Source organism: Podarcis muralis, chromosome 17 (assembly GCF_964188315.1).
Source record: "Podarcis muralis chromosome 17, rPodMur119.hap1.1, whole genome shotgun sequence".
In the NCBI taxonomy this organism is placed as follows: domain Eukaryota; kingdom Metazoa; phylum Chordata; class Lepidosauria; order Squamata; family Lacertidae; genus Podarcis; species Podarcis muralis.
The window spans coordinates 25,429,691-25,452,125 of record NC_135671.1 but is presented as its reverse complement, the minus strand read 5'-3'; the positions used below and the strand labels follow the sequence as shown (position 1 = coordinate 25,452,125).

General features: G+C 42.8%; 1 protein-coding gene across 3 annotated transcripts in view; it reads left to right on the top strand.

Annotated features, from left to right (window-relative positions):
• Positions 1–629: 629 nt before the first annotated feature.
• PSIP1 (PC4 and SRSF1 interacting protein 1) overlaps positions 630–22,435 on the top strand; it is a 23,524-nt gene continuing 1,718 nt past the window's right edge. Inside the window, exons 1-15 of one of the 3 annotated variants that reach the window (XM_077921225.1) lie at positions 630–647; positions 1,237–1,400; positions 4,965–5,041; positions 8,792–8,930; positions 9,941–10,060; positions 12,593–12,691; positions 14,488–14,550; positions 15,173–15,269; positions 16,478–16,553; positions 17,390–17,618; positions 18,111–18,226; positions 18,810–18,865; positions 19,814–19,884; positions 20,326–20,427; positions 21,396–21,615. In XM_077921225.1, coding sequence (XP_077777351.1) covers positions 1,329–1,400; positions 4,965–5,041; positions 8,792–8,930; positions 9,941–10,060; positions 12,593–12,691; positions 14,488–14,550; positions 15,173–15,269; positions 16,478–16,553; positions 17,390–17,618; positions 18,111–18,226; positions 18,810–18,865; positions 19,814–19,884; positions 20,326–20,427; positions 21,396–21,615 — 1,537 coding nt within the window. In that variant the 5' untranslated portion in view covers positions 630–647; positions 1,237–1,328. Of the gene's footprint in view, positions 648–803; positions 946–1,236; positions 1,401–4,964; positions 5,042–8,791; positions 8,931–9,940; positions 10,061–12,592; positions 12,692–14,487; positions 14,551–15,172; positions 15,270–16,477; positions 16,554–17,389; positions 17,619–18,110; positions 18,227–18,809; positions 18,866–19,813; positions 19,885–20,325; positions 20,428–21,395; positions 21,616–22,435 lie in introns of those variants that run through there. The other 2 variants (XM_028711637.2, XM_077921224.1) reach the window with 2 other exon arrangements.

Here is a 22,435-nt window from a genome sequence, read left to right as displayed (position 1 = left end):
TATTGCAATAATTACTGTGACTATTTTATTAATTCATGACCATTAATTGTAACAATAATATCCTATGCACCCTAAGCACTGTGATAATTATTGTAATAATTACTGTGATTATTTTTTATTATTCTTTTTGCTTATTCTATTATTAATTGTAACAATATCCTATGCACCCTACGCACTGTGTAACTATTGCAATAATTACTGTGATTAAGTATTCTATTAATTTATGACCATTAATTGCAACAATAATATCCATGCACCCCACGCACTGTGATAATTAAACATTTTATTAGTTATTATTTCATTGCCAATTAAAACAATTGCTAATTGTTTTGCCCCGTGCTTCCCCTCCCAACACGAGACATGGGACCGGGGGGGGGGGGGGAGCAGCTCCTCTAACGTCCCTCGGAGCACCTTCGAAGCGGAGGCGCCCTCCCCAACCTCCTAAAATGACATCACTCCGCTTCGCCTGCGAGAGCTCCGCCCCAGGCAGGAGGAGCCGGAGCGAACCATTGTCCCCAAAAGAAACGGGGGTGGAGGGAAAGAAGGGAAATCCCTTCTCACGGCTCGCCATAACTCCCGAGCGCCGAACCTCCCCGCTCACCCACACGGACCACTGAAGCGGCACTTGCCCCGGGAGACCCCAGTGTGTAGGCGCCTTTTCTACATTTGTGCGAGTCTCCGCTATCTCTCTCTCCCCCCCCCCTATACGGATGGACGCCGCCGAGCTCAGGCGCGAAAGAGAGAGACAGAGACAGAGAGCGAGCGCGCTTTCAGGCAGCTGGCGCGAGGGGGGCGCCTGCGCCTGCGCGAACCGCGCTGCCGAGCCCTGCGCTGTTTCCCTTCCCTCTTACGAAAGGGCGGGAGGGGAGGGGGAACGAGAGAGAGGGAGGGGGAGCGCCGCGGAGGGGGGCGCGCGGGTGTCTCTCCCGCGCGTGCGCGGGGCAGGTAAGCGGCTGTTTGGCGGCCGTTGGGGCTCCGTGAGGCGAGGGAGGTTGGGGGGGGGAGGTGGGTCCGGTGAGGGAAAAGAGAGGCGGCGGCTCCTCCTCCTCCTCCTCTCCCGCCCTCACACGGAGAGCAATGGAGAGAGCCCTTCCCGCCAAAACGGGGCAAGAGGCGGCTGCGCTGGCCTGGCGGCCTCGGGAAGCGCCGGGGAGGCGGATCCTGAGGGGGAAACCTTGACTATTATACCGATATAGCATACCGATATATGTGCGTGTGTGTTTGCGGTTACCTCAGACGCTGTGCTTCCTCCACAACCCTCCCTCAAGAGTGTCGTGAGGACGGTGTTTTCGCGTGTCGGCGGCGGCGGCAGCAGCACCAGCAACAACATGAGCCGCGATTTCAAACCCGGGGACCTGATCTTCGCCAAGATGAAAGGCTACCCGCATTGGCCAGCCCGGGTCAGTAAGGCGCCGCCTCCTCCTTCCCTCATCCATCCCTCCTTCATCTGCGTTCCCACGAGCGCGCTTTTCACGCGCGCGGGGCGGGGGAAACGTCCGTGGGGAACCCGCCCCCTTCCCCTCCACTCGCTTTTTTTCCACGGGGTTGTTCGGGGTTCACCCGCCCGGACCTCTTGCCCCCCTCCCCTTGCTTCGTCCTCCCCCCGCCGGCCTCTCTCTTGGGAAGGGAGGGGGCGTGTTCGTGGCGTCCCTGGAAGTGACTTCTCCATCACATTGCAAGGTGCCCACATGCTGCGGTTCAGCGCAGGGTGTGTTTTTTCAGCTAGGTGGTCTTAATGACCTGCAAAAAAATGGGTTATATTCCTCCCCCCCAAAACTTGGTGGGCAAATGGATTGGGCCAAATCAGGTGAATGGCTGAGAGCGCTACCTGCTCATGGCGTAGCTTTGGGTAATTTACATGGTTTTAGCAATGAGTCCAGAAGTGACTGTGGAGGCCAATTCTGGATCCACACGTCCTTCCACAGTGGGGACATACCATAGGTTTCTGGGCGGGATTGGATCCTGGTGAGGGTTTGCCAACCGATCCTTCCTCTTATCACGGTTCTTCCTTGTGTCCTGAGTTCAAATGTCGTCAAAGCCCATGGTATCTGAAATGTGCACGCACACGAAAGCACATACCAATAACAAACTTAGTTGGTCTCTAAGGTGCTACTGGAATTATTTTTTAAATTTTGTTTCAAAGCCCGTGACACTTTTGGTAAAGGCTGTTCTCCAACTGGAGCGCTTGCAGGCCAGTGTTTCCCACTTGTCACTGTTTATACTACATTTTTAAAGATTTGCCTTAAGAGAGTCTTTAAACCTCTTTTGTTGACCACCAGCATTACACTTTCCATTCATAAGTTGGGAATAGAGTAATCGCTTTGGAAGATGATAATCAGGCATTCACACAACATGACTAGTCCAACAAAGTTGATGTTGAAGAATCAATTCAAAGTGTTGGTGCTGACCTTTAAAGCCCTAAACGGCCTCGGTCCAGTATACCTGAAGGAGCGTCTCCACCCCCATCATTCTGCCCGGACGCTGAGGTCCAGCACCGAGGGCCTTCTGGCGGTTCCCTCATTGCGAGAAGCAAAGCTACAGGGAACCAGGCAGAGGGCCTTCTCGGTAGTGGCGCCCACCCTGTGGAACGCCCTTCCAGCAGATGTCAAAGTGATAAATAACTACCTGACATTCAAGAGACATCTTAAGGCAGCCCTGTTCAGGGAAGTTTTTAACATGTGATATTTTATTGTATTTTTGGTTTTTATGGAAGCCGCCCAGAGTGGCTGGGGAGGCCCAGCCAGATGGGCGGGGTATAAATAATAAATTATTATTATTATTATTATATAACACTGGTGATCTTTGATTTTTCCAGTACACTGGCATTAGTTTGCCAGTACACTGGTATTAGTTTGGGTAATTTAGTAGGGACACATTGGGCTGCGTGTGTCTGTAATAAAAAATATACCTATCCATCTACCTAAAGATGTCTGGGTTAGAAAAGTATGTGTGTTGTCTCTTATTTTTAGGTCGTAGTCTAGAGTCTTTTCTACTGACCAGTTAACATTCAATGTGAGACATTGATGTTGTATACAGTATAAGGTGGGAGGAGGGCAGGGGGTGGTCATTGCCAAGGGAAAATGACAGATAGAACCTACCAAAGTAACGCTGGCATATTGGGTGGTTGTTGTTTTAAGAATAAACTATGTAAAAGGATGAAAGTTTACTATCCCCTCCCTTCTCTCTCCCCTGCTCTCTTCTTCCCCAGATTTATACTTTCTATAACATTAGTGTCTCACATCAAAATATTTAAAAAACCCAGAAGCTGTGTGTAGGTTTGTAACCAAGGAAAATCTTTAATAACATTTTTTAAAAAAATTGAAAATTGAATTTGAAATGGCTAAAGAGAACTAACTGGGGCCTGTTGAGGAAAAGGTCAGAGTAAGATGCTCCTTACCAGTACCGAAAGACTTGCTTGGAAGCTGGTCAATATTTATCCAAAGACAATAAAATAAAAATAGATTTGGGGTAATTCTGCATGACACAGAATCACAGACCAGCATTCAAAGGTGCACAAACTAGATCACAGCACAGATCCTAATGATTTTTCATACTGCCCACCCTGTAATCTTATCTGACAATTTTTCCATAGCATTATATTGCCAAAATAAATAAAAATAGTTCAGCGTGGATCCTTTGGGTTTCTTTTCTCCACATTCACCTAACCACATGCCACATTATGCTGGCTACGTTATAAAAAATTAAGACATCTGAGGAGCAGTTCATCAAAGTCTTGTAACCTGAAGATTTAACAAGTTTAGCATAAGCTTTTATGGAATCATGCATCAGTTAGCAAGTGTGGCAGTCTGTGATTAAATCTGCATTTAAAAGAAGGCAAATTAAGAATGGTGACTGTTCACCATAGCAATTATTGTGATAATACAATCATTAGATTTACTGTTGTCCCTATTCAGACCAAAATGGATAGAATCCAACTTCATTATTATTACTATTACTTGGTCACCTTACACATAGAAAAGAATTTACACAGAGCAGAAAAGAAAATAGAGTGACTTACGCATACAACACAAAAACTAAAAGCAGTCAATAAAAACCTTTAAATAAAAGACTTATCTATGCAAATAAAATACAGTTCTAGCAGATCCTGCCCTTCCAAAAACAGCCATAAATACTAAAAAAACCCAAACCCTTCAAACTAAGGGCCAAAAGCCCAGGTAGAGAGAACAGTTTGCCTAGAGCCTAAAACTAGATAAAGATGGTGCCAGGTGAGCCTTCCTTGGGAGAGCATTCCTCAAGTCAGGAGTCACCACTGAAAAGGCCTGTTCTTGAGTTGCTCCCCTCCAGACCTCCCATGAAGAGCCTCAGATGATAATTGCAGGATCCAGGTCAGTTCTTCATAAGTTCTAATTAAACTTTCACACTGTAGTGTCCCTTTAAAGTACCTTTTTTGAAGAATAAATTTAGTGAAGAATAAATAAATTCCACCTTGCAGTGCTTTGCCCTGTGAAACTGTCTGTCACAGCTAATTTGATGCTCTTTTGTAACTGTGATGGTGCTTGTTACCTAAACAAAGTGGTCCCTTTGGATAACACCACACTAATTAAAAGAAGTGCCTCCATGCTGGGCAGTTATAACTGGGAGGCAAACTGATACCTTCTTCCAGCAGCCAACAAAATCAATGTCAGAATTAGCAGGGAGTCATTCCCTCATTATTAGCATGATCCTATACATGTTGGCTTTCAATAAGTCTTGCTCTGCTCGGTGAGGTTTACTCCCAATTAAATGCACATAGGATTGCAGTTTAAGAGAAAATTGTTTTGAATCTGTTGTCTTTGGTGGTCAATGACTAACATCGTATATAGATGGGATCTTCTGTTTTCAACCTACTTCACAAGTGTTCTGAACATTATAACCACCAGTGATTTCTTTACCCCTTTTAGTAGTTTCCTACTAAATCAAAGTGTTTCGTTTAGAGTAAATGTTGCTTTCCCCCTTTTTCTTAGGTGGATGAAGTTCCTGATGGAGCAGTCAAGCCACCTACAAATAAAATGCCTATATTCTTTTTTGGCACACATGAAACGTAAGTCCTAAAGTTACAAAGCTATACTGGTTGAAGTAGAGTTACTTGGCTGTTGAACTATGGATTGTACATATTTTAGAGCACAGAGGCATGACAATATCATTTTTACATTGGGTTAATTTAGTGAAAATGATCTTTTCCCAGGCTTAGTCTAAAGAGTATTTGTTTTCTAAACACAGAACCCTGTTTGTTATCCTGTATTATATTACACTTGTAGTTATTTAATTTTGCCACAATCAACCGTGTATGTCAGTACATGACCAGGACTTCTTGCCATGCTATAGCTGATAGGAGGTGTGAGTTCTTTGTTGTAGTTCTGACCTTTGAAGGCCCTGGAAGTTGAAACCCACAGAAACAAAGAACAACCGTTACTGCTCTTATTGGCTGGTGTGTGGGTCAATGCACCTCAAAAAGAATAATCTAGAGCTGAAAAACGTGTAGCATAGGGCAACCAAAATGATGAAGTTCTCTGTGAGGAAAGATTACAACATGTAGGGCTTTTTAGTCCAGAAAAAGGGCAAATGAGGAGGGACATGATAGAGATGTTTCATGTTTACAGACAAAAGGATTTATCCCCCTCATAATACTAGAATCCAATGAAGCTGACTATTGGTAGATTCAAGATAGACAAAAAATACTTGTTCACAGGGTACATAGTAAAAATCACTACCAGAATATTTAGTAATTGCTACTACCTTGGATAGTATTTAAATTACAGTGGTACCTCGCAAGACGGAAAACCCGCTAGACGAAAGGGTTTTCCATTTTGGAGGCGCTTCGCAAAACGAATTTCCCTATGGGCTTGCTTCGCAAGACGACAGCCCATAGGGAAATCTCCGGGACAGCGGGGAAGCGCAGCGCGTCTTCTCCGCTGTCCTTGGACCTCCTCCGAAGCCTGGTGGCGGGGCAGGGACACCTCCTCCCGCCGCCGCCGGGCTTCGGAATGATGCCCCGATGCCGGGGGGGAACGCCTCCGCCGCCGCCCGCCATCGGGATGATGCCCCGATCCCGGGGGGCGGGAACGCCGCCGCCCGCCATCGGGACGATGCCCCGATCCCGGGCGGCGGGGCGGGAACGCCTCCCCCCGCTGCCCGCCATCGGGACGATGCCCCGATCCCGGGCGGCGGGGTGGGAACGCCTCCCCCCGCCGCCCGCCATCGGGACGATGCCCTGATGCCGGGCGGCGGGGGGGGAACGCCTCCGCCGCCGCCCGCCATCGGGACGATGCCCTGATGCCGGGCGGCAAGGGGGGGAACGCCTCCGCCGCCGCCCGCCATCGGGACGATGCCCTGATGCCGGGCGGCGGGGGGGGAACGCCTCCGCCGCCCGCCATCGGGACGATGCCCCGATCCCGGGCGGCGGGACGGGAACACCTCCCCCCGCCGCCCACCATCGGGACGATGCCCCGATCCCGGGCGGCGGGGGGGAACGCCTCCTCCGCCACCCGCCATCGGGACGATGCCCCGATCCCGGGCGGCGGGGCAGGAACGCCTCCCGCCGCCACCCACCATCGGGACGATGCCCCGATGCCGGGCGGCGGGGCGGGAAGCCTGGGCACGCTGATCTCAGCGCGCGCAGGCTTCGGCATGCTGGCACCTGTCCGCAAGCAGCGGCAGCGCTGCCGCTGCTTGCGGAGAGGTCCGCAAAGCCTGGGCCGGACAGCTTTTGAAGGCAGGCGGGGGGAGCAAAGACTTTCGCCCCCCGCCAGCCTTCAGAAGAGGTCCGGGACCTCTTCTGAAGGCTGGCGGGGGGCGAAAGTCTTTGCTCCCCCCCCCGCCTGCCTTCAAAAGCCCTCCGGGACAGCGGAGAAACGCGCTTCCTCTTCTGAAGGCTGGCGGGGGCGAAAGTCTTTGTCCCCCCTGCCTGCCTTCCCAGGGGCTTTTAAATCGCCCCGGACAGCGGAGAAGTCCTCCGCTGTCCCGGGTGATTTTAAAATGCCGCCCGTCAGCATTTTAAGATCGCCCCGGACAGCGGAGACGTCCTCCGCTGTCCCGGGGTTTTTTTAAAATGCTGGGGGTGGGAAGAAAAGCCCTTGTCCCCCCCCCCCAGCCTTCAGAAGAGGTCGGGGGACAGACTGTCCCCGGACCTGGTCTGAAGTCGGTTTCCCTAGGAACGCATTAATTGATTTTCAATGCATTCCTATGGGAAACCGTGCATCGCAAGACGAAAAACTCGCAAGACGAAGAGACTTGCGGAACGAATTAATTTCGTCTTGCGAGGCACCACTGTACATTAGACAAATTCATGGAGGATAAGCCTATCAAGGATACTATCATGATGGCTGTGTACTGTCTCCATGATCAGAGGCAATATCCCCTTTGCCTGGTGCCTTCATTATACACCTTTAGGCGTCAGGTGAAAATGTTCCTCTTCAACCAGGCCTTGGTCTGACAAACATCCTACATACTTTTAAATGTGTTTGCACCAGGGAGGGGATTATTGGTTTGTTTTGGTTTTGTTCTTGTTTTTATTGCGTATTTTGTGTTTTTATCCTGTATATGCTGTGAACTTTCCTGAGATGTGTAGATGAAGGGAACTCAAAGAATATAAATTTAATTATTAATAAGCTTTCTATGAGTTATTTCCCCTCATCACAAAACTGTCCAAAAAGTACACCCTGCATTCATGGGAGCTGAGGCGAAGTGTTTTGAGAATTGTGGGTATTTATTTGGCATAGCATAGAACTAGTGCGAAGTGGCCTCTCCTGCAGGTCTTTGCACCCTGGAGCAGTTTTCCAGTCCAGCTCTTCGAAGAGACTGTGGAGCAGGAATGAGTGGGGAAAGTAGCAGACAGTGTGTTGGACATTGTAGAGAGAGACTGGAAAGAAAATGGGAAAGGAATATGTCATTATACTTTGTTAGACCCAGCATCTGTTTACACCATGACCCACAGTTCCTTGAGAATTAGGCCTTCCATACATTTTGTGCAGTCTTATTGTAGCAAATGCCAAAGTGGAGGCTTAGCATCAAAGCATAAAATCAATGTTTATGATCCAGGGTCATTATACTATAAAAAATTGCAGTTTCTCCCTCCTAATTTAGTTACTTTGTACCTTGCCCAATGCTACAGTGTTATTTTTTCAGTTGGAATTATTAGATCTAGGCACAGTATTCCAGTGTGACGTAGTAGTATTATATTTACTGTCAAATTTCAATCCTTTCCCTGATAACTTCAAAACTGATATAGCACTTTTCACTACAATAGCACTGTTGAATGTGCAAAATGCCACTTAAGATTAGTGGTGATGGGGAGAGTCGGGGATAGGAAAATAGATTGAATATTTTATGAATTCATTTTGGGGGATGACTTCACTTCCATATTACAATCCCAAAATAATGCATGTGTGTGGTTACAGTCTACTGAGACCTATGTATATGAAGTCAGGATCTTCTGTTTTTGTTCCTGCATATATTGTTGTTTGGGGGCATTTGAGTGCTAAATATCTACAATATTGGCTACCTTGTTTCTTCCTGATAATTTTAGAATAAATAGCACTGAATACATTAGGTTCTCAGTTACCAGTGTGTGAGAAAACTTCTACTATTTACCTGTGACTGCTCGTGAGGAATTTGTCCAAGTCTTTTAGAAATTATAGCCTTTATATTCATTAGTGAATGCTAATAATGACACTCAGAAAAGCTATTCTAAAAGAATAGGTTTAACTAGTAAATGGTTCCTATTCAAATTACCAGTTTTAATAAGAAATGTGGAGTGTACCTTGAATATTTGGGTATCTCACTTTCTTTGTAGAGCATTTTTGGGACCAAAAGATATATTCCCCTATGAGGAAAACAAAGACAAATATGGCAAACAAAATAAAAGGAAAGGCTTCAATGAAGGCTTGTGGGAAATTGTGAACAATCCAAAAGTAAAATTTTCTACTCAGCAGGTAAGTTACTGTCTAATGTGTATAGACTAACAATTTAGTCAGTTATTTCTAGTACCTTATTGACCTGACAGTGTCTGTTCTGTGTCCTGAGCCTATTATGCCAATATGATATTATCAGGAACCATAGGTATCAGAACGCTGCTGTTGTAGTTTAATAGATCAGGTTCCCCATTACTGAATTGGACATTTCATGCCATTGCCCCTACCTGTCTTCTCACATGACTACTATTCCTTTTTAGAGTACATGTTCACAGTTAAGCAAATGGTCAATCCCAGGCTTTTTTGAGAAGCTATCTTCCACAGGGAAGGGCAGCCCCTGCCAGAGTAAATGGGTAGCACAATTCTTGTAGAACAAGTGAGTGGCAGCAGCTGCGGACCTTTCTTACAAGGCTTGTTGACAAGACAAGAATTGTATATACTTGAGGTAGCGAATGTGGAGCCTTTCAGATGTTGGACTCAAACTCCCATTATGCCCAGCCAACATGATAAGTGGTTGGAGATGATGGGAGTTGTAATCCAGCAACATTTAGAAGATGCTACATTGGCTACCCCAAATATCCTTACAGCAAACTCAGTTCTCCAAGTGCTGGTCCTTATGTAGCCAATGAGGGAAGTATCAGTATGCTTCTAGGTTAGTACAATAACATTTACGAAAATCCCCAAAGGAAATGCTTGCGTTGACTGAACAACCTATTTAGTGCTATGTTTAATGCAGTCCTTTAATTGTAGGGTGGATTTCTAAATTCATTACATAGTAAACCCTGGTGAGTTCAATGAGCCTTTGAGTAAATTTTATTACAATTGTTCCATTAATCACTGAAGTTTTCTGTATAGTGTTTTTAATATTTGCTTTATGCAGCATGCTACCCTGAAATTTGATATGATGAAGTGTTGTATAAAAACGTTGCATATATTTAATTGTTTTTTAATCACCCAATTTTGAAATTGCTGCTCTTGTGTCTTTGTTTCCTGCTGATTTACGTATATGTTGGCAATATTTTTCTCCATAGCCCCATCCAGCTATTAGCCCTACAGTTGTTAAAGAAACTGCTGAAGAAACTAGCTTAGATACTATGGAGGAAAATGAACAAAAAATGGTGCCCAAAAGGAAAAAGCTGACTGCTCTTAAAGTAAGTGATCAAGATCTCATCCAGTACTACAATTCTATGATTTAAGTTAGTCATGAGTGGCTAAGAATTTATTTCATTGGGTCTACTCTGAGTATAACTTGGTATACCATCACCTTGTAATGTTAAAGATAGGGCAAAGGTGAGGGTATAAAGTGCAGTATGGACAGGCAAAGGCGGTGGTAAATCAGTTTCCTTCATTGGATATAATAGAAAATTGGTTTTAGGAAACCAGAACATCTTCATTAAGGTTATGAGGACAGACGCAAGAAGGGAGTTGTTTGCAAATGGATGGTGGGGACATGAAAACTGGACCATTTTCCTCCTTTGAATTCTGTTTAGGCTTTTGGAGGTAATCAACTCTCCACCTGATTTGAAGTCTTTGCTAGCTCTGTTCTTATTCCTGTTGCTTATTTTCTGTTGAGGTGAGGTCACATTACTGGAACACTAGAGGATTTCTCATGTGACCCCCCCTTAGCTTCTTCCCAGCCTGCCAAAAGCAATTTACATACAGTGGTACCTCTGGTTACGTACTTAATTCGTTCCAGAGGTCCGTTCTTAACCTGAAACTGTTCTTAACCTGAAACACCACTTTAGCTAATGGGGTCTCGTGCTGCCACCGCACCGTCATTGTGTGATTTCTGTTCTCATCCTGATGCAAAGTTCTTAACCCGAGGTATTATTTCTGGGTTAGCGGAGTCTAACCTGAAGCGTATGTAACCGGAAGCGTATGTAACCTGAGGTACCACTGTATTTCCCCTTGCAAAAATATGAACCCTAACAAAAGGACTGTTAAAGGGAGTTACAGTCAAATTACTTGATTAATGGTGAATTGGGATTATCATAGAACAGCACTAGTGTCAAGTTTGTTTTCCATACCTTTGGTATTTGCTTACATGATCAAAGGGTTTTGTTTATTTCTGCTAACAACTTTGAATGCTAAAGTAATTATATATGCACTTAATTAAATCTAGTTAAGTGTTGAATAGATCACTAGTTGTGCTTATTGCTTTCTGAGAGCCTTAATACCCATTACATCATAGATGTTATAGGCACTGGCGGAGGAAGAGGGGGGCGGTGGGAGCGCGCCGCCCCTGGCAGCGCAATCCTGGTGGGGTTCCATTGTGGCTGCCCCCCTGCTTGCGCTGGACGCCCCACCCCCGCAGGCAGCGTGCCCCACCCCCGCCTGCTCTCCATCCCCTGGTTCCAGAGCATGAAGCTCCGCCACTGGTTATAGGAACAATTAATTGGGAATCAGGATCCCAAGAAGATGAGGCAGGAAGCCATGTGGTGATTTTGACTTGAGATCACTTCATTATCTGTGGACTGAACAAGACTGGTGTCCTGAACACAGGAGGGGCAGAATGTTCAGCGCTTGTGATTCAGAAAGAAGCTCCACACTTCCAGTAGCCAAGGCACAGCTTACATAAAGCAATTCTACACAATTCTACACAAAGCAATTTTGATGTTCATTTATATTTAACAAGATTTATATACTGGCTAATTCAAAAAAACTCAAAGCTGTTTAGATAGGTTTGACTAAATAAAAAAGTTTTTAGCCAGCCTCAAAAAGAATACAATTAATGCACCTGATTAATATTCATATAGTTAAGTAAAGAACCCCTGGACAGTTAAGTCCAGTCAAAGGCAACTATGGAGTATGACACTCATTGCTTTTCAGGCTGAGGGAGCCAGCGTTTGCCTACAGACAGCTTTCTGAGTCATGTGGCCAGCAAGACTAAACCGCTTCTGGCACAACGGGATACCGTGACGAGTGCCAGAGCTTATGGAAACGCCATTTCCGTATTCATATACCGTAGTTACAGCTGTATACAGAACATAAAGCCTTGTTAACCTTCTAAACTGATGCTCATCCTGTGTTGTTTTTCTCCAATGTGTATTATTGAAAAAGTTTTGAATCCCAAAGAAATAGATGACACACAACCATGCTCAAGTGCCTGTTCAGCTCTGAGTTAAGAGAGCTGATGGCTTTCTCTTGCGTGAGAGTATTCTGGGGCACAGAATATTTCTGGGCATTATGGTCAATGTATGATGATAACAGAGGAACTTCAGATACCTGCTACTTATGTTAGAGTTTGGGGTTCAAATGCAACCTGAGACACTTGTGCCAGTATGCCTAGTAACCTTACAATGACACGTCCCTTACAGGCCACTAGTAAAAGAAAAGGTTGATTAAAAAGGTACAAGTTATGTATACCCTGTCTATGCTCTGCATGGAGAGAGCATTTCTGACAGCTTGGATGAGGATTTTTAGGGCTGAACCTGTATCTCATTGGGATCCTCTTATCACATATTTTATATGTGTCTGCCAGTCCCAGATTAGGAAATCTATATTAGTATAAGTTTTTGGAAAATGAAAAAAAAATCATGCGGATACAGTTAACCATGTTTACTTTGCCTTTCAAAAACAAATTCTGATGTAGCTTCATGAGACTGCACTTTCATCATTGGGCACCTATACAGACCTTACATAGATGTAATTTTTTTAAAATGTTATTTGTATCTCATTCTCAGGGTTCAGTTAAGCAGGATAATATAACCTCTGAAGTTGAAATAGAAGAAAAAGAGATGGAAATCTCGAAAGATGATGATTCTTCAGAAAAACCTAGTGAAGTATGTGACTTTGACAAATTTGGATTGTTGTTCTTTTTTATTGTTCCCAGTTTACATTTAATTTTGGAAAATGAGGGTCACACACAGCTTCCCATTTTGAGCAACACCTAGGCTCTGCATAAATACTTTTTTTCTTTCTGTACACAGTACAACAAAGGTTTTCCTCTCTTTTTAGGGACACAGGTTTTTCTGAACCCCTTGTCATCTCTGTAACTTTTTCTCTCTGACCATTGCTACCACTGTTATACTGCACTCTTTTGTGCTACCGTTTCTCCATTAGCACATCGCTGCGGGTCTGTCTCCAACTCCCAGGACTGATCCCCTCTTCTTTAAAGTTTGGTAACAGCTCACAAGACTAATTGCATAGTGAGGATGTGTCCGATGCAGATGGGCTATGCAGATTGCTTACTGAACAAGTTAGAAGAAGTAGTGCCAACTCCACTTTGCACCTCTGAATCCAGGAATGGAAGGAAGGAAGGAAGTAGACATGAGAGGTGTTTGTATTTAATGCCAAACCATGATTTAGTGCTCTGTGCATATGCAGAAAGGAACCTCTGCATTCTCTGAGGCTTGATTGCCCCCCCCCCCCATGCAAGGCCTAGTTTAATTTCAACTTTCAACAAATTTTGGCTTGCTATATTTTTGTTTAAAATAAACTGATCAGTTTCCAAGTAAGTAAACTTAAAAATGTGGGTTATAAAGCTGGCTCATTAAACAAACTAGAGTGTATGGTTTATATGAAATGACACATTTTATAAAAAGTGAAACTAAACAGCTGAAGCTGTCCTCCTTGCAGTACAGAAGGAAAGGTTCACAATACCTCCTTGCTGCTTATAGAACTATTATTGAAGCATTACATGTGAACCAGGCCATAGCTACGCAGGGATTATCTCATCCTCTGGCTGGGTGCTCACCCTACTTGTTACCGGCATTTGGGGAGCTGCAGCAATGTGAGCCAGACTTGGTTAGCACAGCCTCAGTTCATTAAAACCAGTACTAACGGGTCTTTCCCAATATCTGCCATCTGATGCTCTTATTGAAGAAGACAGAGACTCATACTTAAGTCTTCTTGCATTCAAAGCATATGTACTACTCCTAAACTATTGCCTCACCCCTTGAACATTCCTACACTGGCAGGGTAACATGACTCCTTGTGGGAGGAGTCGATGCTATTGTTGCTGACCATCCTAGCTAGTAACTGAGGCAGTTCTAGTGTGTATAAGAGGAGCAGCATAGGCCCAAACTTTTATACATGACCCCAGGGGCGCAGGTAGGAACTGCTGTTTATCAGCTTTCACCTAACCAATGTAACATACAAAACAATGGCTTACAGATGAGAGAAGGCTACAAACAATGGTGAGCTGGAATTGCTTCAGGGGGCTGTAGTTAGTTTGCACAGACCTCGTTTAAATATCCATGTAACTGGAGTATAGCTAGCTAAATAGATTTGAGCTGTGTAATTTGATGAAGTTATTATTGTGCCTCAGACCTAAACACATCTAAAAACAAATCTCATTTAATTAGAGTGCACTTCCAGGTGTATAAATGAGTATTTTTTCCTTGAATAGCAAGTCCCTTGTGCTATATGAAGTGCTGTCAAAATTCTTCTCCCTTTCAAAGGTAGTTTGCCATGCAACATGTGGGCTGCTGCTTGAGAAAAAGAAATCCATTAAACTCACGTTCTTTGGGACATGTAGAATTCCATGGGGTGGGTGGGGGCGTTAGCATAAACTTAATAATTTCAAAATTACACAGACAATTTTTACAGTTAATTTTAGTACTATTTCTGCCCTTAGGATATTGAGAAATCAGATGATGCACCTATCCCTAAGGTGGCTAGGAGGGGGAGAAAAAGAAAGGTAATATTTAGAACCTTATAGTTTTGTAAATACAGATTGGATTGCCAATTGTTTTTCAAAACCATTGGTTGCTTATGAAAAGACACACAAAATTAACCTTAACAATTACTACAAAAAAATTCATTACTTCAGACTATGTTCCTAATATGTATGAAATCAGTCCTTTTTCTGGACTCTTACTATCAGTCACACTTTTTTCCTGCCCTTCGCCTACTCTGTCTTCCATGACAGTGGGTGGGATACAAATAAGTGAACATAATGATATTTGGTCAAGTGGAGCTCCTGCTAATGGGGGGGGGGGGCTTTTAAAGTCTATTTTCTTTACCCCCTGAAGCAGATTTTCAGGTGGAAAAGGAAACATTGGGGGAAATTGTGTCTTCTTTAATCAGCAAGCAGTGGGAGCTCCCTTTCCCTGAGCAGCACACATAGGATCTTAGGATCCAACCTGGTGACAGACTCAAAGTGTCCCAGTGAATAGGGACTTCAGCTTGCATCTTTCCAGTCTGAACCAGACATGCTATGCTGCATAGTATATAAAATCCATTTTTCACAAGCTCTTCCAACATTTGGAACTGTTGTGCAGTTTGTTCAAATTAAATGAATAAAGTTGTTTTCAATACAGGCTGAAAAACAAGCAGAAGTTGAAGAGGCAGCAGTGGCAGCAACAGCTGCAGTGCCTACAGCTCCAAAAGCAAGTCCTAAAAGAGGAAGGCCAGCTGGTAAGTTACAGAGCCTGTAACTTGTTCCTAATGTATGCAGTCAGTTGAAATATGTTTTCTCCTCCCTCCCCTCCATCCCATCAGGAACCCCCCCCCCCAAAGAAAACCACCCCATACCGCACATGTTAAACTAGCATTTTGTATATGGAGAAATCTCCCTGGATTGATTTTCTGTGCTTATATTGGGTAGAGAGATCTCTACTGCTTGATTCTGCTTATACTGTACACCAGCCAAAATGATGATTTAAACTTGAAATAGTTAAAGATCTTTCTACAGGTAACGTCGTCATACAAAATTATTATAGAACATTGTTTTAGATATGAAGCTGTGCTATTTGGTAATAATGTGAATGTATTTGATTGCATTGTTTCATTTGTACAATACCCTTTTGAAAATGGGTTGTAAACTTTCTGTATATTTCTGTACTCTTGCAATAATGCAGTGATCAGCGAGATCTGCCCATCTGCAGTATTTTAATAAATATATTTGGGATACCTGCATTTTACAAAGACACCTATCCTCTTCCCCCTGAAATTTATTCTTATGCTGTGAGCCTAGGGTACCTGCTAAAATGGGAATATTTAGGTGAAACTTCACGGGGACAGGAAGATAGCATTGTGCATACAAACACATAATGGATTGTAGTGTGCATGTTTAATTTGCTTCTGTCATCCCATAGGTATACATCTAACAATATATGTCATTGGTATCTGCAAACTTGGGAGCTATGCTAATAATTATCTATGGAGTTGGGAGCAATGTTGTTGTAAACCTCCAGTTTTAGAATTACAAAAGTATACAGAACATATGCTAATAAAAGTGTATTGTTTTGTGTGTGTGTGTGTGTGTGTGTGTGTGTGTGTGTGTGTGTGTGTGTGTTTGGTACATTTTCTAGTATAGAATAAATTAGCATGCTTATTAAGGACTGCAACTGTTTGCCTCTATGGAAAAACAAAGAAGCCAGTATATTAGGCCTTTTCATAACACTTTACATATTACTATATTTTGTTTGGTTAACACATCCTGAGCTGCAGCATCTAGGCTTAATTAAATTAGTCATCTTGTAGGGATGATTCTCTCCAAGGCAGTCAATTAAAATTGGGTTGAAGGGAAAGCTCTACTACTGGCTTTTTAATTTCATCTTTTAATGATCAGCTAAAGTGAAATAGTTAGGCTGTATTTAATTAAAACTTTTTTTATGAATCAGCTTCTGAAGTAAAGATTCCAAAACCCAGAGGAAGACCAAAATTGATTAAACCAGTCTGCCCTCCTGAGAGTGATGTGTAAGTTTGTTTTTAAGCATTGGCATTTGTCATGGAGAGTTTGGAATGCAATGGGTTAAAATAGAAATTACATCAAATATGCAAGTATGTATGAATGACTTGGCAGATGAGTGCTTGAAGGGACATATTGCTATTATGGGTTGACCTCTGTTTCACCCCAGATTTGCCATGCCCTATATCCTCAGGCAGGTTCCTATGAAGATATAGCTAGGTCTTGGTTTAGGTCAGAAGAGACTTTTTGATTCCTAACTCAACTTCTCCCTATTGCAATGGATTCCCTGCAGCCACATAGGATAGAAGGAGGTGGGCAACTTGCTGCGGTGGCCATGTGTGGAACATCACCTAGTCTCTTGATCTATATCGTTCATGGATTATTACAGCTACTAGATGGAGATTGACTGGTTGGATCCATGAAGTGATTAACACTTCATTATGAAAGGGAGCACACGAGGCTGCTGCTTCAGAAAACATCATTGGACTCATGGTGAGCCACAAGCTGTTAAGTAGCTTCACATGCTCCTGTAAGTAATTTTGTGTTGGCTGTCAGGAGTATGGACCATTCCTTAGTTCACATTAAACAGGGGCAAAACTATGCTTTATTTCACCCAGGTCAAAGACCCAGTTTGGCACCCTCATTCATTTGCACGCACGCACAGAGAGAGAGAGAGAGAGACAGACAGACAGACACTAGGAGCCTCAATGATGCCCCTCTGGAGGCTTCACCCCCTGGTAGCTACAGTTCCACATGCAATAATTCCTTTTCATAGGGAAAAGGAGATTGAGCTGGCTAGAAGGTAAAAGAAAATGCATTCTGTTTTGGTTTGGATTGCTTTTAGTGTTCACGAGGAAGATAAGAGTAAAAGAAAGGGAGCTGAAGAAAAACCACCCAAAAAACTGCAAAAAAGGGATGAAGAAAGTCAAAGAGAAGAAGACAATGTAAGAAAAGACCCAGAGAAGAAAGAAGGCAAAAAAGAAGCTGAGCCAAAAAGGAAAACTTCTTCCAAAGTGGGATCAGCATCAGCCTCAGATTCTGAAGAAGACGGAGAAGAGCAGGAAGGGAATAAAGTATGTGTTTGTCCAGTCTTTCAGTTAGGGAAACCTTTTGGTGCATGCCAAGCTATATTCTGTAGCTAGTTTCTGGTGCTCCATGTGAAATGTATTTTTCTTGTTTTATAAGGTAAACTGTTAGGACCTGATTTTAATGTAAAGCCGTAGCCAACTTCATTGGCTTGGTGCCACATGACAAAAATACTTTAAGGACCTGAAATGCTCTGTGCATCATGTGGTATTGATGATCTCATGGAAATAATGGGGCTATTTTGGAGTTATTTTGTTTAAAAGCATTTCTGTACTGCGTAATATTAAAAATCTAAGCAGTGCACAAGAATCCAACATAAAAACAATATTGGGAAAGCATATAAACAGAAATTCAGTAATAAAAAGACCGACTTTTATGAGTTAGGGAAAGCTCAAATATATTTTTACAAGATGTCTGAAGCTACTGATGGCTTCTACTAAAATCAGTTTTCCTTTCTATTCAAAATTAAAATGGTACAGAAGAAAAAAGGAAGAAATATCCAAGGGCCTCACAGAAGGAATATTTTAAAAGCCCAACATGATCGTGAAGTAACAGAGAGAAAACGTAAGCAGGAAGAGCAAATGGAAGTAGAATTGTGAGTATATTCTGCTTCTGTAAAAATTGAGCAGTTATGTGACTAGGTCATTAAAAGAAAAGAAAGATTCTCTACCATTCTTTGAGTAGTATTGTCTTTGTAAATACTATTTAAGCTGAAATCCTACAGCCCACATTTGACTAACCAAAAGACAGTAGAAAGTGGCTTCAGTGCCTTTTAGCTGGCAGAGAGACCTGCTCTCATAACAGTGTGTACACTCACAAGTTACACTACCAGAGGCCCCCAGTACACCTCCAGAGAGCTCCATGGGCGGAGGGAGGGAAACGGGTACGTTGAGAGTGGCTGCAGATCGACAGGATCCTAAGCCCCCTAACACAGACCACGAAACGGCACCAGCCTACTCTGTAGCTGACATAGTTAACTCCACTCCCACCACTGCCATTGTAGTCAATGAGAAGAAAAAGAAGAAGAAATGGAAAACAGACAGTATGACTTTAGTTGTGGCAGTTGCTCTGTCAAAGATTCTACCACCACCAGGATTGATCTGTAAGTCTCTAAAGAATATTCATTTACTTCCAGAAGTTGAGAATTATTTACTGTAAATTGTTGGATAATTTTATAGGCAAAACAAAGAAGAAGGCAAAAAACCAGAAGCTAAGAAGATGGAGAAAAAACGAGGTTTGTAGTGAAAGGTTTTTTATGTTTAGTAAATTTTGTATTACAGAGGTATACCCAAAGGAAAGCATACACAGGTGTGTGTTTTTTTCTGCAGTTCCCTTTTCTCCCACATGTGTAAATGTCATTTCAACTTTTAAATATCTGCTTGGAACTGACAGCATACAGGAATTTAATTTGCTTTATGACATGAAAGCTCGATGGCTTGTCAAGACTTTGTTTCTATTCATAGTGTCATTGCAGAATCCATGATACCGTTAAGGTGCTAGGTACTCTTCATACATTAAAATTTGTCTGTAGGAATGTGCCAAGAAGACTAAGCTGCTGCTTTATAGGAACATAAGTCTTTCTAAAATGTTCTGGTTTTGCTATGAAAAAGCAAATTGCATTGTCTGCATTTCAGCTTAAATTTGTATGCCAATATTGTTATGAGTAAGGGACGCGGGTGGCGCTGTGGGTAAAAGCCTCAGCGCCTAGGGCTTGCCGATTGAAAGGTCGGCGGTTCGAATCCCCGCGGCGGGGTGCGCTCCCGTTGTTCGGTCCCAGCGCCTGCCAACCTAGCAGTTCAAAAGCACCCCCGGGTGCAAGTAGATAAATAGGGACCGCTTACTAGCGGGAAGGTAAACGGCGTTTCTGTGTGCGGCTCTGGCTCGCCAGAGCAGCAATGTCACGCTGGCCACGTGACCCGGAAGTGTCTCCGGACAGCGCTGGCCCCCGGCCTCTTGAGTGAGATGGGCGCACAACCCTAGAGTCTGTCAAGACTGCCCCGTACGGGCAGGGGTACCTTTACCTTTATTGTTTTGAGTACAGTCAGAATAGTGCAGTTTTATTACTGGCTTCCAGTTTTGCTTCATCAGTTTTGGTGTATTTTACTCAAAGTTGCTCAAAGGCATTTTCCCCATATGGATTTTATATTCACTATCATTTAAGATACGTTTTGTTAATATTTAGAAACATCAATGGATTCACGACTTCTAAAGATACATGCAGAAATTAAAAACTCACTCAAAATCGACCACCTTGTGAGTATATTGTGCTAATACCATTTGTTTCTGAAAGCTGACAAAAGTGTGTGTTTGTTTGTGTATTGTTAAAGTGAATTAAAAATGTATATTCTTACGAAACAACTTTTCGGTTTGGCCTAGTGGTGTCCTTTTCTGACTTAGTGATATACTTAATTTGAGTTGCCTTGGATTAAATAAGAGATATGGTGTTAACTGTATGAAGTTTAGTGTGAGGATGCAGAATGTCAGAGTAAAATAGTTTGCTATATACACAGTGCCCCAAGAGAATAGTCCATTTTCTGTGAGTTAAGCCCATTCACTTAAAATATTCCTGCTGTAAAATCACACTGAAGTCTTGTGTGTTTTTAATTTTACAATGTTTTGTCCAAAATTGTGTGTAATAGTGATGTTCCCTCCACCATCACCTTGAGATTTAACATTTGGGTTTTCATATATTAGGATGTAAACAGGTGCATTGAGGCGTTGGATGAACTTGCTTCACTTCAAGTAACAATGCAGCAAGCTCAGAAGCATGCGGAGATGATTTCAACACTTAAGAAAGTAAGATTGGTGGCTTTTATCATAAAGAAATTATGAAGATTGTTTAGCCTGTTCATGAATCCTTTAATGTAAAACTTCTTTGTTTAAAAATAGTAGAATGCAAGGCAAGGATTGCAAAACTTAATTAGCAATAAAATAGACATGGGGGGATTGCAACAAAATGTTGATCCATGGGGTACTTTTCTTCAGGGTTTATCCTCTCTATTCCCCCTTCTGTTTTCCATTCCTGTCCATCTGTCAGACAGCATTCTGTGCTCTCATATCTTTAGTTCTCAATGAACTGTTATAGGTGTTGGTAAGCTGGAACACTGGTATACATTTGCAGCTTCATCAAAGTATTGGCTTCTTTCATTTGTTTTTGTGGGCAGCTCCAGTTTCCATCTCTGTGGACATAGAAAAATAGGTTCTTGATATGAACCAGGAAGTAACCCATCCAAGCAATGAGATCATTATTTCTGCCCTTTTTAGATTTGTGTCTCTTCCTCCATCCTCCTTTTCCAACCACTCCATTCCCTCTCCCAGCCCAGTTTTCAGTACCCACCCCACCCCACAAAACCCCAGTCAGTCAATATTCAGTTGTCAATGAGCAAATGCAGTTCTCGTGAAGCTGTTTGGGGTGGCTTCTCAACTTCTGCAAACTTCAGGGTTCTCACAAGACTGCTAATACTTTGTGCAGGAGAAAGAGGGTAGGGTTTGATTATGGCTACATAAGCACAATTTCTTAGTCTTGATATCTGTGTTGGTATATAGATGGCGACTGTTTCAGTAAATACTAGGTGGCTTTGAGCAACTTGATGATATTCTCATATATTAACTGACCTATCTCCTCCCTCCCCCCAAATATCTACCTATCTATCTGTCTATATATATATATATATATATATATATATATATATATATATATATAATCTATCTTATCTATCTATCATCTATCTATCTATCTATCTATCTATCTATCTCTGTCACAGATACGGAAATTCAAGGTCAGCCAAGTTATCATGGAAAAATCATCTATGCTCTACAACAAATTCAAAACAATGTTTCTCGTTGGAGAAGGGGATTCTGTTCTTTCACAAGTATTGAATAAGTCACTAGCTGAACAGAAGCAGCACGAGGAAGCCAACAAAACCAAAGAACAATGGAAGAAAGGACCAAACAAGAAAGCTGAAAAGGACAAAGATCAAACAGGTGTGTGCAGTTCATCAAGAATATTTATTTCTTAGCACAATTTAACTGGTGCATCATTTCCTGTATATATTCCAGTTTCGGATAAGCTCTGGAATTCTGAATTTAATACAAAGCACTCCTTTGCCAGTGCTTAGTCACAGCACACTTTAGCTGTATTGGTAGCAACAGACTAGGTTTCATGGTTAAGTTTTCATGTTGTGGTTTACCATGAACACACACAACTCCTGCTTTGCTCCTCCCCTAGCAGGAACAATAAACCACAATCCCTGCCTCAGGGTTGTGCTCAGACCTGTGATGGTTGCTTGTTTCACTCTAAGCTACAATTGGTAAGCCAAAAACTTTGGCTTTCCATTTGGTTCATAGCAAAACAAACCACGATCCCCAGTTTGGACATAATGCTAGACCAGGGATTATTCCTCATGGCTTAACCATGATATGCAAACAGTGAATGAATGAATTTGAGAAGATGTTACATCTGTGTTTAAGAACCCACAAATTTGGAAGCTATGGCTCTAATAATAGTACTTGCATGCTTTTTAAGTATGTGAAGATAACAAAAACAAAATCTTGTTTTGAGTACAATACCATTTTGGTAGTTACAGGTTTCTGCACTAACAATGCAGTTTCCCGTGTTATAACAATGCCACTGGCACAGCTGTTGCAGAATTAGCAGTTTGTTGCTGTTTGCCTATTTTAAAACAAGACTGAGACAGAGCAACATTTCTGTTTTGTTTTTCCTTTTAACTTTAAAGGCACAAAGATAGTGAATGGTGCTTCTGACACACAAGATGCAAACCAGTCACAGCAGAATGGGGACAGC